The 15662-nt window shown below is 35.3% G+C and overlaps 1 protein-coding gene across 5 annotated transcripts in view; it reads left to right on the top strand.

The window, feature by feature from the left end:
- Positions 1 to 11452, top strand: part of EVA1C (eva-1 homolog C) — an 84417-nt gene extending 72965 nt beyond the window's left edge. For 2 of the 5 annotated variants that reach the window (XM_031959357.1, XM_003763437.4), the window contains one exon: positions 9019 to 11446. In XM_031959357.1, the coding sequence (XP_031815217.1) occupies positions 9019 to 9392 (374 nt within the window). In that variant the 3' untranslated portion in view covers positions 9393 to 11446. Of the gene's footprint in view, positions 1 to 9018 lie in introns of all 5 variants that reach the window. The other 3 variants (XM_031959359.1, XM_031959360.1, XM_031959358.1) reach the window with 3 other exon arrangements.
- The last annotated feature ends 4210 nt before the right edge of the window (positions 11453 to 15662 follow it).

The raw sequence follows: 15662 nt of genomic DNA, 5'->3' as shown, positions 1-15662 counted from the left end.
AACATTTAGAATACAATGTTTTGCAAACGTGAACCTTGAAAACTATCTTTGCATGTATTGAGACAAATAAAATACTATTAAAAAGAAAAATAAATAAATGTTTGCTGATTAATGAACTGAGAGAGAAGAAATGTGCGACTAGGTGACTATTTGGGAAACTATTAGAATATATGGGGTGTTCAGGGAGAACTAACACTTCTGGCTTCTGTGGCTCCAAGGTGCTGTAGCATGTGCAGTCACTATGCCTTGATTAAACTATCAGATGGATTAAGCCAGGTTCAGGGTAACTGACAGGCCTCAAACCCATTAATAAGTTAAGGGGATATTTACTCCAACCAATTGAAGATTTTCTTCAGTAGAATGGGCAGATAAGAACAATTTGTTCCAAGGACTATGAAAGTAACTGAAGCAGGCTCTGTGGAGCACTTAGAGCTTGGTCAAACATCAAGAGCACTATATCCTTTGAAGTATCTTAACTTTTGTCTTGCCACCGGACTTTAATGCTGGAAGAAAGAATAAAGCTTATGACTGTGCAAGTCTGCTTCATTTAAATCCAATTCACGTGAAAGTCAAGACATCACCCATGATGTCAATGATCCTCTTCGAAAATGAAGGTCAAACAACAGCAATAGTCAGTTATAGGGTAGAATCCAAGAGAGCACTTCTCCTCTGGAGACTGCCATCTGCAAGTGAGAATAAGTTGAAAGGGGGAAAAAAACTCATAAAGGATGTTTCAGTTATTGATGATAAAAAACAGTTGTGTCCATATTAAAAGCGTGGATATTCTGAACCAAGGTTCATCAACTCAGAATGTGGCAAATTTAGGGCTAGTTCTTGGGAAGGAATTTGAAAATTGGGAAGCTGATTTTCATATGTAGAATGAGAGAGGCTGGAGGAAGAAAACTATAAAAGGATGAAGCACTGAAAAAAAATGAGGATGATCAAGTAAAGACTTGGACTCATAGCAAGCCAAGGGAATACAGAATGAGTCAAGACAGCATTTGCCCAGCCCAGGCAAAAGTCTGGGAAGTGGAAGAGCCTGGAGGCTCCAGCCCCATGTGAGAAACATCTATTCTATCCAATGATCTTTAACCAAGACTAGTGATCCTTGGAATAAGACAGGATGGCCACAAGGATAGGAAAAAAAGATTTAATAAACTGTTCTTCCTTTGGCTATTTAAATGAACTTTTAAGTTGTTTTCCTAGTGAATGAAGAGCAGCGAGTGTTCTTGAGAGAGATCGAGTTGACATTTGATCAGTAAATACATCTTTATTCCTGGATATCATTTTATATAAAAATTTTCTAGAAAACCCTGAATATTGCCAGTAAAAAGAAGATAAAGGAAAAAGATTTTAAAGGAGATTTACTAGCAAATTCAATAAATTAATTTAAAAGCAGTGAAGAAAAACCTCTCAGTTACCTATAGGCAAATTCACCTTTTGGTGATTTAACTTCACTAAACTTTTCATGCATATTCTGAGAATACCTATTCATCTTCATCACTTGTTTTTTATTTTAGACAATTAGATTTTTCCATTTACTCTGCATGCAGACTGCTAAGATACTTTTGGAAACCTACTCAACCCTTTTCCTTTGGAGAGTTTGAGGGAGGACAACTGTAACACTTCTACCACCTTGAAACCATAGAAGAAAGCATGTTTTATGTCCCCAGAATATTGGGATTTGCCAATAGTAAATCACTGAGCATATTAGCTAGCTTTCCTACTTTTCCTGAATCCTTCCTTATAATGTGGCTGTTACTTTGTGTGATATTCATTCCTTGGATATTAGACATATCCAAGTTGTTGAATTAGGATTTTTTGCTGCTGTTGTTTCTCTTCCTCTGTGAAGAGAATACTTTATTCTCCCCACCCCCTTTGTTTTTGCTTACTCTACTTAAAGGCAATCCTGTTCCCACAGAATTTTCCCCTTACCCTAAAAGTTCTCACCCTTCTATTTGTTACTCCTTTCCCTAGTTCCAAAATTTTGCTTAACATTAATTCCTTTTTTTTCTTCCTTTTATCTTATTATCTAAGTTCCCCTACACACACACACTTTTTCAAACTCAGTTAAATCATAAGGTAAAATTCCTTTTCTTCTCCTCTTTAACTTTTCTTAGTTTTTCAAATTTCTACATCTTTTTCTAAAAAAGATTTCTTTCACTCATTCTTTTTATTAATCCTTCTCTTTCTATTTATTCTTGCTTTTAATTCTTTGATTCAAGGTTCTCATGCTTATTTATTTCTTCTTTACCTTTTGTGTTCCTCATGAAATTAAGTTCCTCCTTTTAGACAATTTCTATTTATCTTTTTATAGATTTTAGCCTCTTTCCCCGCCCCCCTTATTCTTAAAAATAGCAATTCCTGGAAGAGTAAGAAAGTAATAGGAATATTGCTTCAAGTATGGAATTTTTCTTTATCCTTGATTCTTCAGTTTATGATGATTTCTCTGTGTATATACTCTCACACTCTTCTGGATGTCAGTTGGCCACTACTCCCCTCTCCAATCAGGAGTTCTCTTTTCCCCTTTTCCTGAAATAGGACACTGTCAATTGGAGGCACAACACTCTCATAGACATAATGGTCTTTCTAAGCACCAAATCTCTGTAGATTACACCCATTATACGATCTCCATCTTCCATTATGTAATATTTTTCACCCACTGTATGGGAACATTCTTCAGTGGGACCTCCTCCTTCCTTTGAATTGAGATTTCCCCCTTTATTTCCTTGTTTCAATGCCTCCCTTTTCCATCTCAACCATTCTCCCATAGCTTCTCTTCTCAAGAGAACTACAAATGTTATTTTCCCTTCATTTGTTTACCATGGATTTGATTAGCATACATCACACATTACCCTGTCTTCTTCCTCCTTTCCCTGCTTTTATGCTTCCTCCCATTCTTCAGTTTAGTCCCACAAGAAAAAAAAAATTAAGTTCCTCTATATTCAGGGTATTAAGAGTTTAATCTACAGTGTTTAAGGCTTCCTTCCCCTTCAGTACTTCCATTTAAATTCCACTTTTACCCTAGTACTTTTAGAAAGAAATCTCTTAATGGTTCCTCTCATGATGCTGTATTGTTTTAAACTCCATAGCAGGGATATATTGAACCTAATTTGTTCTGGCTTCCAAATTTTTCAGTGTGAACCTCTATACCTTTGAAATCCACAGATGCTACAAATCTGGCCTTTATTTATGGTTTTATTGATTGCCTAGACTTAAGGGAGTGTTGGAGAAAATGTTAGTAATGCACAATAAAAGTCTTTTATAAGTGCTTTTCTCCTCCCCCTAGTTGGTTGTTAAACTAACATATTTCTATTTAAGGCTTAGTCTTACCTGATGCTATTTTGTTGATTATTACTTCATTAGAATTCTTGGTGATTTTGTTTTTGTTTTATAATTTTTGTTGGTCATGTGACCCCGTTTCTAAAATAAAAGTCTGATAACATATTGCAAAGCCAAATATAAATATAGATGTGTATGGATAATTGATTTCACTGGTATAGTAATTGAATTTACTCTACTTTTGTCATACATAGGTATTTAAACGCTAGTTTGCATCTACTGTCTATAAGTTTTGGCTCCTGTGACCCATCAGTATGAAATTTTGCACAGTTCACTCTTTTCCTGGGAAGCTCTTATAATTACTGTTCCTCTGCAATGGTGGGAGATCCTCACAAGTAGTTGAAAGCCAGATAATGTTGCTGACGAGTTTAAAGTAATTCATTCAATATTATGAATTAATAAGTGTATTCTTACTGAACAGAGAGTACCTTTTTTCTAGTCCCAGAATTTAAAAAAAACATGTGCTGGTATAAAGAAGAAATATATTCAGTAAGTGAAAATTATTTCAGGAAGACAAGAATAAAGTATTTTAAGAATATTGGCTTTGGGGCAACTAGGTGGGACAGTGGATAGAGCACCAGCCCTGAAGTCAGGACAACCTGAGTTCAAATCTGGCAAGAGACACTTAACACTTCCTAGCTGTGTGATCCTGGGCAAGTCACTTAACCCCAATTGCCTCAGCAAAAAATTAATAATAAAAAATTTTTAAAAAGAATATTGGCCTTACTGGCTCCAGAAGCAGTTGTTTCAGGTGTGAATTAGATAGACTGTCACTCTAGGAAGCATCCCCGGCATTGTCCATTTTTCTCTCTGAGTTGAGGAGATCAACTGTATGATTTATAAATGATCAGTGATCAACTTCTGATTTAAAAAAATATTTCTTAAGTCTTTAAGTTATTTTCCTTTGAAATGGTGTAACTATTCTATAAATTGTTCTCCTGGTTATTCTCCTGATTATTACTCTGGATTGGTATATATGAGACCTCTAAGAACTCTTGGAATCTGTCTCTTTTGTCATTTATTATATTCTTTGAATGTTTGACAAAATTCTTATAATCTTTATAATTTATATTTTTGCAAAGATTTATCTACTTCTTTTAAATTATTTTACTCTGTGATGGGGTAAAATGTTTTCTGGTAATTTTCTTTATTTCCAATTCACTTGTTGAATGTTTTATGAATAACAAAGTTTTCTTTATTATCTCTTCAATGATATCTGATTTTACTGTTGCTTTTTCTGTGTCATCATGTTTGATGCCTCTACTCCAATCCCTCATTTTAATTCTGTGGAATATTGGTGTTACATGTGTGTTTCTTGTAAACAATATATTCTTAGATTCCTTTTTCTAATTTTTTTCTACTACACTTCTCCATTTTATTGGAAAGTCCATACCATTCACATTAACTACTATAATTGTCAATTATATATTTAGCTACATGTACTTTTTCCTTTTTTTCTCCTGATTCCTCCTTTACAAAAAAGAGGATCTGATAAACAGAACGACTCTGATAAACATTAGTCAGCTATAATTGACATCTCTTCCTACACTGTTATTCCTTCTCTCTTCACCAAGCCCAAATAGAAATGCCTGGATCTTATAATGTTTTTTCTTTTCTTTTAATCAGCCTTTATGGTAATCCTCAGAAGCTGAAATTTGTTTTGCTTATGACTGTTCCTTTATGCTGTACTCTCTTTTAAGCCTCTCTCTCTTATCTCCTTGTTGTTACCTAGCTGTCTACTGAGTTAACTTTTTTCATACCAGACTGTGGTGTGTGTGTTTGTGTGTATGTATGTGTATGTATATACATGAACATATGTAGAAAATTTCTTTTATTCAAATCTCTTTTGTCTGGTTTAGATAAGAGTGATTTTGATGTGATGCTCATTCCTCTACTTTTTCTGCCATGAATGTATACCTGTTTTTTTTTTCAATTCATTTCTACCATGTTCTTTTTTCTATCCCTTTTATTTCCTCTCTTAAAACCAACAAAAAAAGTGTCATACTCAAATTCTATTTCTTTTCTTATTTAAATAGCTCTGTGCCCCTTGAAAACATTAACATTATTCATTGTCTCCTTCCCCCCATTAGAATGTCAACACTTCATCATAGTTTAGCCCCTTTTAATTACTCAATTATTATAACCTTCTTGTGTGTCTTTTGAATCCTTCAATTGCTTTTTAGAATTTTTATTCAGTAGTTCTGGAAAATTCTATTGCATTAATGATATATTTTCTCATTGTAGGGATATATATTTTTCCAAATATTTATCTTGCCTTTTAGAATATCATATTTTAAAATTTTTATTCTATTATAGGGCAGCTGCCAAATCTAGAGTTTGACATTCTAGAACTTCTTTTTGACTATTTATAGTGTGGTGCCACAGTTCCCTTTTATTGTCCTGACCCAGTTTCCCTCCATTGTTCTATCTCAATTTCTCTAAATTGTTCTGCCTCAGTTTCTCCAATTATTCTCAATCCCCCTGGTTGCAACCCCCTTTTTCTGCTCATTTTGGCATTCCAGAAAATAAGACTCCAGATGTCCTATCTCAGATACCTAATTAGTGTCCTCTAAGTCCAGACTTCCTGGCTTTAGTTGGACACCTCTTTAACTCCCAGTTTGTAAGGATTTACAGTCCTACCCCCAATCTGTCAGAACCAGATTGATAAACCCTGCCTGGAGATTCCCGCTCACCAGAGTTTGGACTCTACCTCCCCTTTGTGTAGACAAGTTTAGAGTCATATATATGTCATTGAGAACTCAAATTCACTGCTGGATCCTTTGGACATAAGCCCTAGGGGGGCAACATGCACCCAGCACAATCTCTCCCTCTCAGAAATCCAAATAAAATATTAAAAACTCTAATCTCTATCTTGCCTCACTTTCTCTGGTATTACAATAGTAGGTTTTCTTTGACTTGAAAGCTCTAGATTTTCACTATGACATTCTTGAGTATTTTTAGTTGGATGTTCTTTGAAAAAGTGATCAGTAAAGTCTTGTTTCATTTTTCTTTGATTTTGATAGATATAGGCAGTTTTCTTATATGATTTTCAAAATATGGTGTCCAGATTTTGATTTAGTCATAGTTTTCAGAGAATATGATGATTCTTAATTTATCTTGACTTTTACCCTACACTAGTTATTGTTATATTATATTATATTATACCTTATATTTTATTTTTTTAAATCACATTATCTTGTTCTAATATTTGTAGTTGTCTCAAAGAGTTATTTAGTTCTGTTTTCTTCATTCCAATTTCCAGGAAGTTCACCATTTGGGCAAAGTTTACTACCTTCCATTCTAAACTATTTACTCTCCTTCCAATTTCTTCCTCTTCTAATTTCATTTTAAAAAAGGGTTTTGGTTTTTTTTTTGGTTTCATTTCTTCCAACCACTCTTATAGTCCCTGTGGTCAAGAAAATTGCTTTATTCTAAGGCTTTACTCTTACAATTATTGTGGCATTACTTTATTCTTACCTCTTAGTCTTTCTTAAGCCATGGTATTTCTTCATTTTTGTTCAGTGGGGTTTTTGTTTGTTTGTTTGATTTATACATATTTTCATTGTCAGTACTTGGATTAAGATTTTGTGCTTGGGCCAGATCCCTCTCTCCTTCCCTCAGCACCACTGATGATTCGATAAAGAGTTGTTATTATTCTCTACCATCTCCCTCAATCTTTGGCATCTGTTTCAGGATCCTGGTAGATATAAACTTCCCTTTGCAAGATCCCTATTTGGGAGCTAGTTCTGTTTCATGCTGTGGTTTTTTCTAAAAGTTATTGCATATACTGACTAATTTTTAAGGAGAAATACCCCTATGTGAGTTCATCAGCCCATGGAGATACTGCTTTGTAAGTTGGAAAAATTAGCTCCACATATATATCACACTGGAGAAGGCAGAGAATGTAGCTACTTGTTAAAGCTATATGAGCTGTAAGCTGATTAAGCCCCATAACAGGCTGTACAGTAGTTCAGCTCATCCAGCAGAGATACTGCACACTGTGAAAAGCGCAACAGCAGTGAAGAAATCTGCCCTGCCTAGTCTAGTAGTAACTGACCACTCATGAGCCTTATACGATTGGTTTATTTGATGGAAACACAAGGAAGATAGTGTCAGCTTTATGACCTAGACCCCTCTGGTATTATATGCCTAATAAATTTAGGCCTCCCAAGGATAATCTGACAGTCAAAAAGCAGAAGAACCTGCCTGATCCAGACAATCACAGTTCGTGTGACAGAGAAGTCTTCTTGTCCCATCTTGGCAATAGCCATGCTAGATGAGGTGCCAGCTCAGCAGCTAAATAACGTACTTGACCGATCCCAGAAGCATATTGATCCATCCAGCCTCAGTGCCACAAGCCCAGCTAAGCCCTTCATCCACTCAAGATTCTTTGCTTTGTGAGAAGCTAGCCCAGCCCAGAAGTGGATCAACTTGGCTACCACCAATGTCAGTGTCCCCTCTTTACAATGAACTTCATGAGGGATCCCCCCAAAAAGCTATCAAGACTGTTATTCATAAGTTACCCACAGGAATTTCCTGCATATATGCCTTATTGACACTGTATTTAAGTTTGTTCTTACTCTTCCCCATGTGGATTCTATGTGGGAGAGTACATCCCAGGATTTAGGGAAAACTGCTTTATAACTACTTTTCTTACTTTGATATTTGAGTAGATGCCTTTTCTAAAAGTTTATTGTATCTACTGACTGATTTCAAGGGGAAGTGGCTTATCAGCTTTTCATAGTGATAGAAGGATAGCTACCTACAATGCTATCCTCAGTCCTAAGGCCACACTTGTCCCAGAACTTTGGGAATTGAAGAAATAAGTTCAGAGTGGGTATCACTCTGCCTTAGTGATAGGGATAAAATTATACTATTAGAGACAGTGGGCAAGTAGGTAAGCACAGGGGATAAAGTGCCAGTCCTGGAGTCAGGAGAATCTAAGTTCAAATCCAGCCTTGGGTGATTCTGGTCAAATTAGTTAACCTTGTTTGCTTCTGTTGCCCATCTGTAAAATGGAGTAGGAAATGGTAAAACACTCCATTATCTTTATTAAGGAAACTCCAGATGGGGTCATAAAGAGTCGAATGTGACTAATTAAGTACACAACATTAGAGGCAACAATGGCAATAATAAACATATTTCAGTCTAATAACAGGATGATAATACTTTGACAGCAAAGAATTGAATGTTAACATTTTTAGATTTTCATAAATTTAGTTTAATATCATATCATTTAGATGGCTTGCAAGAATTAGAAATTTATCAGTTCTCAAACATTTTTATTTGTGTTGTATATGTATGTGTTTTTTAAACCATCAACTCACTCTCTCGGGAGGTACACAATAAACAACATCAGAGTTCTTTGTTATTTTTCTGTAATAAAATTTTCTAGAAGTCAGATCTAGTGGTAAAAATGAAAAAACCTGGATTACAGTATCAGAACTTCCAGTGGGAGACTCAGGACAATCCTCTTCATCTCTACAGACCTCTATTTTCTCATTTCTGAAATCAAGAGTTTAGTCCTAGAGTTTGAGTAATTAGGATTACTTAAATAAACAGAGGAAGCTATGAATTTTCAAGGCTGAAGTTATCAATGTTGTTTCTTCATATCATTTATTTCTGAATACTGAGATCTTCACCCTTTTTGTTTTTTGTTCCTCTTTCTTTCCTCAGCTCACTCTGAAAGAGCTGCTCTGCTGTTTGTGTCCAGTGTTTGCATTGGTTTAATCATCACACTGTTTGCTGTGGTGATCAGAGTATCTTGCACCAAAGACTTCCAGAAACTAAATCAGAAAAAGAAACTCTTAGTTCCAGAAATCAACACGGCAGAGGAAGACAGTGAAGAAGAAGAAGTGGAAGATTCTTCAGACTCAGACTTTCCAGGTGAAATGGCAGGATTTTTCCGGACTTCTTACCCTGTCTATAATTCCACAGAAGCTGCTGAGGTGGCAGAAAGGATAGAACGCAGAGATCAGATCATTCAAGAAATATGGATGAACAGTGGTTTGGATACTTCTTCTCAGAGAAATATGGATCAGTATTATTGAAAACCAAATGAGGACTGTGGAATATATTCTTTCAGATGGGGGTGGAGGGAGGATCACCAATATGAAAAGGATAAAATTTCAAAATCCTCCTTAAGTTTTTTGTCATTTGTACCTTCTATGAAGGCCAATTTGCAACAACATCCAATATTAGTGAAATTGAAAAATAATAAAAAGGAATGTTTTAATTATTTGGTATCCTGAAGCACATTCCAGAATAAAGGGGAAAGTATTCCTTAATTGTGTTATATACTAAAGCTCCTGAAACATCCTTACATCTTTAAAAAAAATGAAGAAACCAGGACAGTAAATAGGAAGTTAAATAAGGTGTTTTCCAGCATTAGATTTTATTATTCTTGTTCATCTAATTCTATTTTAAAACTCATGTACTTCTTTTAACAGAACATCAAATTATTGTCCTTTCCACAATCCTGTAACTCAATTATAGAAGGTCAAAAGTAAGCAATGGCCAGAGATGAGTCATAGCTTGTTAAACAAGATTAAAGAGCTCTCCCCTGGGAATCAGGAGACCCAGGTTTTTAGTACTGAGATGATGTAGAAATCAGAGGACTACTTGTATAGAAGAGGTTAATAATAATATATTAAATTAAAATGAAATATTTATTATTAGTTAATAATGAGACATTAAATATTATTAATTATAATTATTATTAGTTTATAATGGTTGAATATTAGCTGGTGAGTAATGATAATGGCATTTATATTATGTTTTTAAACTTTGAAAAGCACTTTACAAATATTATTTCATTCTATCAAGGGCAACTCTGGGAGGTCAGTGCTCCTATCTGTAAAATAGTATTTTCATTTTAGATGAATAAATTGAAGCTGGTTGAGCAAATAAATTCAAGGTTTGGGGCAAACCAGATAATCTCCAGGGTCCTTTCCATATCAATGATTCTGGATGGTCCTTATTAACTAGCTTTCTGACAATTTATATAATCTCAGTAGATCTATTGGCTCAAGTACAAAAAGGAACAGATCACTTTAAACTGATGAGATTGGTGATCTCCTCTAGTTCTAAAGTTTTTTTCTGCTATTCCTTCATTGTAAAATCTGCCGGAACAAGTAGCAGAAGTAGATGGTCACCCTAATGAAATCCAGCCAAAGTGTGGAGAGGAAAATGAAAGATAGGGGAATTCTTCTCCTAGAGGAAGGGCCTGAGGGAAACTCTACTTCTCTTATAGTTAGAAAGAAACATTTGGTATTTCCTGCACATCCACCTCAGCAACTGGGGAAAGGGCAAATTGTCTCAGGAAGATGAAAAGGCTCCATCAGCTCATTTTGTGTGGATTGAGACAAAGCAGCTTCCCCTTGGGTTCTTCTGCTGTCGATCTGATATTAGAGGATCATATAAACGTAGATGTAGAACTAGAACTGCCTTTAGAAATCATTTATCCTCCCTTCCTCTCCTCATCTTCCAGAGGAAGAAACTGAGATCCAGAGAAGTTTTTGGGTTTCCCCAAAGTAGGAAAGAACCAGGATTCAAACCAGTATCTGTAACCTTTTCCCACTGCATCATATTGCTTTTTCCACCAGTGTGTCCTGATGGTGTCTATATAAAATAATCAAATATTAATTTAATAGAACCAGAAGGATTTCAGGAACATATCCAGTCTGCTCACATTCAATGAGTCCTAGGTGAAAAAATACATTGTATTTAAAGCTGTATCTTTCCAAAAACTACCCAGCAAACTCTACTTTTACTTTGTATCGGTAGAGAGCCCTTACTCTATAGCAAGTTCCTCCCCTCTTTTACCATTGTAAGAGACAAAACAAAACAAAAATAAGAAAAATGCTCAGCACAGTACCTGATAGGTTCTTAATAAATGCTGACTGACTGACTGGTACATTGCAATTTAGCTTTTATGGGAAAAGAGGAGTTCCAGGAGAGGTGGAAGTCAGTACATGCTAAGAAAGCCCTGTGTAAAACCCCAGGGATCCTATTTTCAGTTATTACTTCCATTTGAAAATCCTGTCATATGTTTTCAGGATATTCCTTTGCTATATTCCCAGTAAGAAATGGGAGAAAGGGGAGGAGTAACCCTAACCTTTTTTTTTTTCTTTTGGGAGCAATCAGAGTTAAGTTGCTTCTCTAAGGTCATACAGCTGGTAAATGTCTGAGGTAGGATTTGAACTCGACTCCAGATCCAATGTACTACTCACTGAGCACTTCAGCCCTAATGTTTTTTAGTTCTATCTCAATCATAGTTTGCTCTCCACTATAAGTAACATTGAACCCACCTGTCATTGTCCCAGTGCAGGTGACAGTCTTCCACACCCATATCCCTCCATTTGACTAGTTTTTTATTCCTCAGCAGCATCTCATTGGGATGATAGAATTTCTGGTGCTGGAAAGAAGATGGAGGCTGTAGGATTGTCCCCCAGCTACTATGTTAATCAAATGATATTCATCTTACCCACTGAAGAAAATCCTATTATTGGAACCCTACCAGCCATAGAAGTCTTTGTGGTAGCCCACATTTTCTTCTTAGCATCAGAATCCTACAGGGCCCATGTTAGCACCCCTGTGGAGGCATCTGGATGATGGGCCTGATGCTTCTTGAGGCCCTATTGTGGGAATTCAGCCAGCATTGCTTTAGGAATTATAGTGCTTCACATTTTGTAATACTTGGATTTCATTTAGCACCAGAGAAAAAAAGCTTGGTTTTGTTGGTCATGAAAGGGGGTTTTAAACATCCTGTAGTCGATGTGTTTAGGTGGGCAGAAAGCCCAGAAGAAAAACAACCAAGACCTATTAGAATGAGATGGAGCTGGCACAATGCAAAGGCAGGGGGAGAAAACACCCAGAGGAGGGGATAGGGCAGCCACACAGCTGTGAACTTCTTCAAAATCTTTTCATGCAGTTGATTGTTGTGGTCCTGTCACAATGGGAGACCAACTGTTTCTGAGCTTAGAGTTGGTAAAACTTCAAAGAAATAAGCCAGCACTTGGTGGGGCAATGTTGTACATTCTGTATGTGCTTGTGAGAAACATGTTTCACTGGAAAGTACATGTTGGCCATTCTTGCTGTAAAACCTAGTGTTTTCCAAGTAGGGATCCACTAGATTTATAGAATATATTAGGATGTGATATTAGCCCTGACTTTCTTTTGTACAAGTTTTTAATGTAGGTCTCATGGATAGTTTTCAGTGGATACATGAACTTGAATTGGAAAAAAAAACTACACTGGATCTTTATTTTCACTAGCTTCTAACTGAAATTTGCTATTTCCTTTAATTACAAATGTAGGTGTCAATCCATGTTTTTTAGGTTTTATTAGACTTTTTATTAGACTTCCAAAAGACTCCATGGCACAAAATGAGTCCAAAAGTCACGGTCTATTAGCTTTACTGCCTGCATTTGCTGTTTTTATGAGGGTGAAGTTCGTATAGGAAAACAATGATGTTTTATATTAAGAATACCCAGGAACCATATTGTGTCTAAGGTAGAACCCCAGAAATAACTGCTCCAATGAGGCCATTATTAAGGAGCATGTTTTGAACTATTCATTTCTTGCCCAATGAACATAAATAACTATAGTGTCTTCAGTAAGAGGGAAGATGAGATACAGGTTGATGTGATGAAAAGAGAACTGGTTTCAACATCTTTAAGACCAGGGTTCAATTTTCACCTTGTACAAATTGGTCAACAGATCATTTGACCTTTTATTACCTCAGGAAGTTAAAACTATAAGTTGCAGGAATGTTGCTGATCTACATACCCCTCTTTAGATTTATATTTTTTTTATTAATTGCTGAAGGAATTAATAAAATAATATGCCCCTAAGTGAGGAAGAAATGACTATATTTTTAGAGTCTCAAGAAAAAACACCAAATAATGAACTTTCTTCACTTACATAGACAAGTTGCTTGACTGATGCTACAAACACTTGGGAAGAGGCAGTTTATCTGTCGTCAAAAATCTTCTATTGTGACCACAGAATTTTAAATTCAAAATTCCACCATTTATCCAGACTTACCCCTCTGTTGGGCAGTTAGCATGTCAGAGTATCCTTTGATGAAAGAACTTCATGTAATCCAGAGATCCATCTAACATGACAAAAAAATTAATAATAAGATAATCAAGTATTTATTAAGCACCTACTGTATATTAGGCATTAGGGATACAAAGAAAGGCAAAAGTCAGTCCCTGTCCTTGAAGAATCTCTAATTAGAAAGACAATATGAAAACAATTATGTCAAGAAAGCTATACACAAGATATATTGGAGGGAAGGCATAGAATTAATTTCATTAACTAATTAATTGTTAATGTAATCAATATCAACATATTGCACATCAATGTATAAATTAACTAATAAATCTATTAATTACTTAATAGCATTGAGGGTTTTTCACAGAAGATAGTAAATAAATAGTAGAAGATAGCTGGGAGATAAGGTCCATATATAGATGTGAGTTAAAAACACAAGAATCCAAGAAGCTAACAACTAAATGTCACAACAATCCTTTAAGGGAAAAAAAGGTGGGGAAGTTTTTTTTTAACTAATAATGATATTAAATCATGTTAATGTTTTTGAATTAGTGCAGTACTCCTTTGCTTCAATAGATTGGTAAAATACCATCTCTGTGGACATACCCTCCAGTAATAGATGGGATGTTGATCGCAACCCTTCTCTGCCTGTCTATCCTGTCTGACTCTTAGTCAACACAAGGGAACTAACCAACTTGCCAGTGTTTCTTCAAGTTTGTCTTTTGAAATATCTTCATTAAACTCAACTCAGAGAATTGAAACTGACATTGTTAGGAGGAAAATTTTATGTCTGATCCTTGTGGGCATTTTAAAAAATGTAATCATTTCATCAAGGTCAAATTCATAAATCATAATTACTAGCAAATATCTTTGGAAAAGACATCTTTTTTTTTTTTTTTTTGCCTAAAAAGCATGTAGGACTGAATCACATTTTAGTCAGATTGGCCCAACAAAGAATTCAACTAGGAATTTTTTTTCTTTAGGTGAAAATTCAGCCTTCCTGCTCTGAAACTGCAAATGCTGCCTGGTAGGATTCAGCAGAACAAAAGGAGGAAAAATGTCACTTCCTATTGCTAATACTTATTAGTTCACCATACTTTCTATGTTTAAAACCCATGGCTCCATGTATCAAATCCTTTAAAGAAAAGGAAAATAGAGCTTGTCATTTCCTATTGTTTAAAAGTAAAAATCCAGCCTGGGAAAGATTTTGAAAAGAGGAAGTGACTCTAATTCAAATGTGTAAGTCAGCATCAATCTCACCCACTAAACTGGAAAATATTTAGACTGTTTCCTGGGAAGGGAGAAAAGGAGCTTCAATAAGAAAGTCATGTTAAAAAAAATGATGGCATTAGCTCACTAAATATATTTAAAACTTTTCGTTTCTCAAATCACCGACAATAAAATAGCAGAAGAATGTATTTCTAATCAAGCAAGAATTTGCAAATTGATGTCACCTTCCACCTCTGAACTTATAAACTTCATTCATAAAGCTATGTGACCTCAGTTTATATAGGTGATATTAATGGGAAGATGTGGCATGTAGGGGTCAGAGGAGAGATCAAAGGCCTGATTTTGCATTAGTGGTGGATTTTTAGATTGTTAAAATATTTAAAATATTTTTGTCCACATAAGCCAGATCATTCACATAGGAAATTTCTTTTTCAAGATTATAAATCTTGGGCAGAATTCTAACTCCAAAAAAAGATGAATAGGAAGAAGAGGAAAATGTAAAAAGTTGTTTCTAGGAAAAATATAAATAATAGCATCCACACACTCAAACAGTCCAAAGGACCTGTGATCTCATAAGTCTGCAGATTCCCTTCAACATTGTAAATCACAAACCATCCTTGTCTGCCCCTGTGTCATGTGATTTTTATTCAGGGTCTCCAATAATTTGTCACAGAGTACACTTGTGACACAAGGAAGCTAATTTCCTTTGCACTTGCCAAGTGATAAGCCCATCTTTTTTGTTCACACACTTTTTGATGACATCCTTCGCATGATGTAATTTCTTTTTTATAATGTGTTGCAGCTTGCTCACATTCAAAATAAGCCTCTTTATTGACTTTTGGGTAACCCCCTGTCTTGACTGACAGCCACACAATAGCACCCAAAAATTGTTGGGATTAGAGAAATGGATATTTCTCTATCCCAAGTATATATGTACATTCAACACTGATTTTTTTATTGTGAAGTCCAATCCCATATTTCCAGTTACTTGCTGGACATTGCTTGTCTATCATGTTAATAATTTATTAATA

Source organism: Sarcophilus harrisii, chromosome 3 (assembly GCF_902635505.1).
Source record: "Sarcophilus harrisii chromosome 3, mSarHar1.11, whole genome shotgun sequence".
Lineage (NCBI taxonomy): Eukaryota > Metazoa > Chordata > Mammalia > Dasyuromorphia > Dasyuridae > Sarcophilus > Sarcophilus harrisii.
Note: the sequence above shows the minus strand (reverse complement) of the source record. Positions and strands in the feature narration are given on the sequence as shown.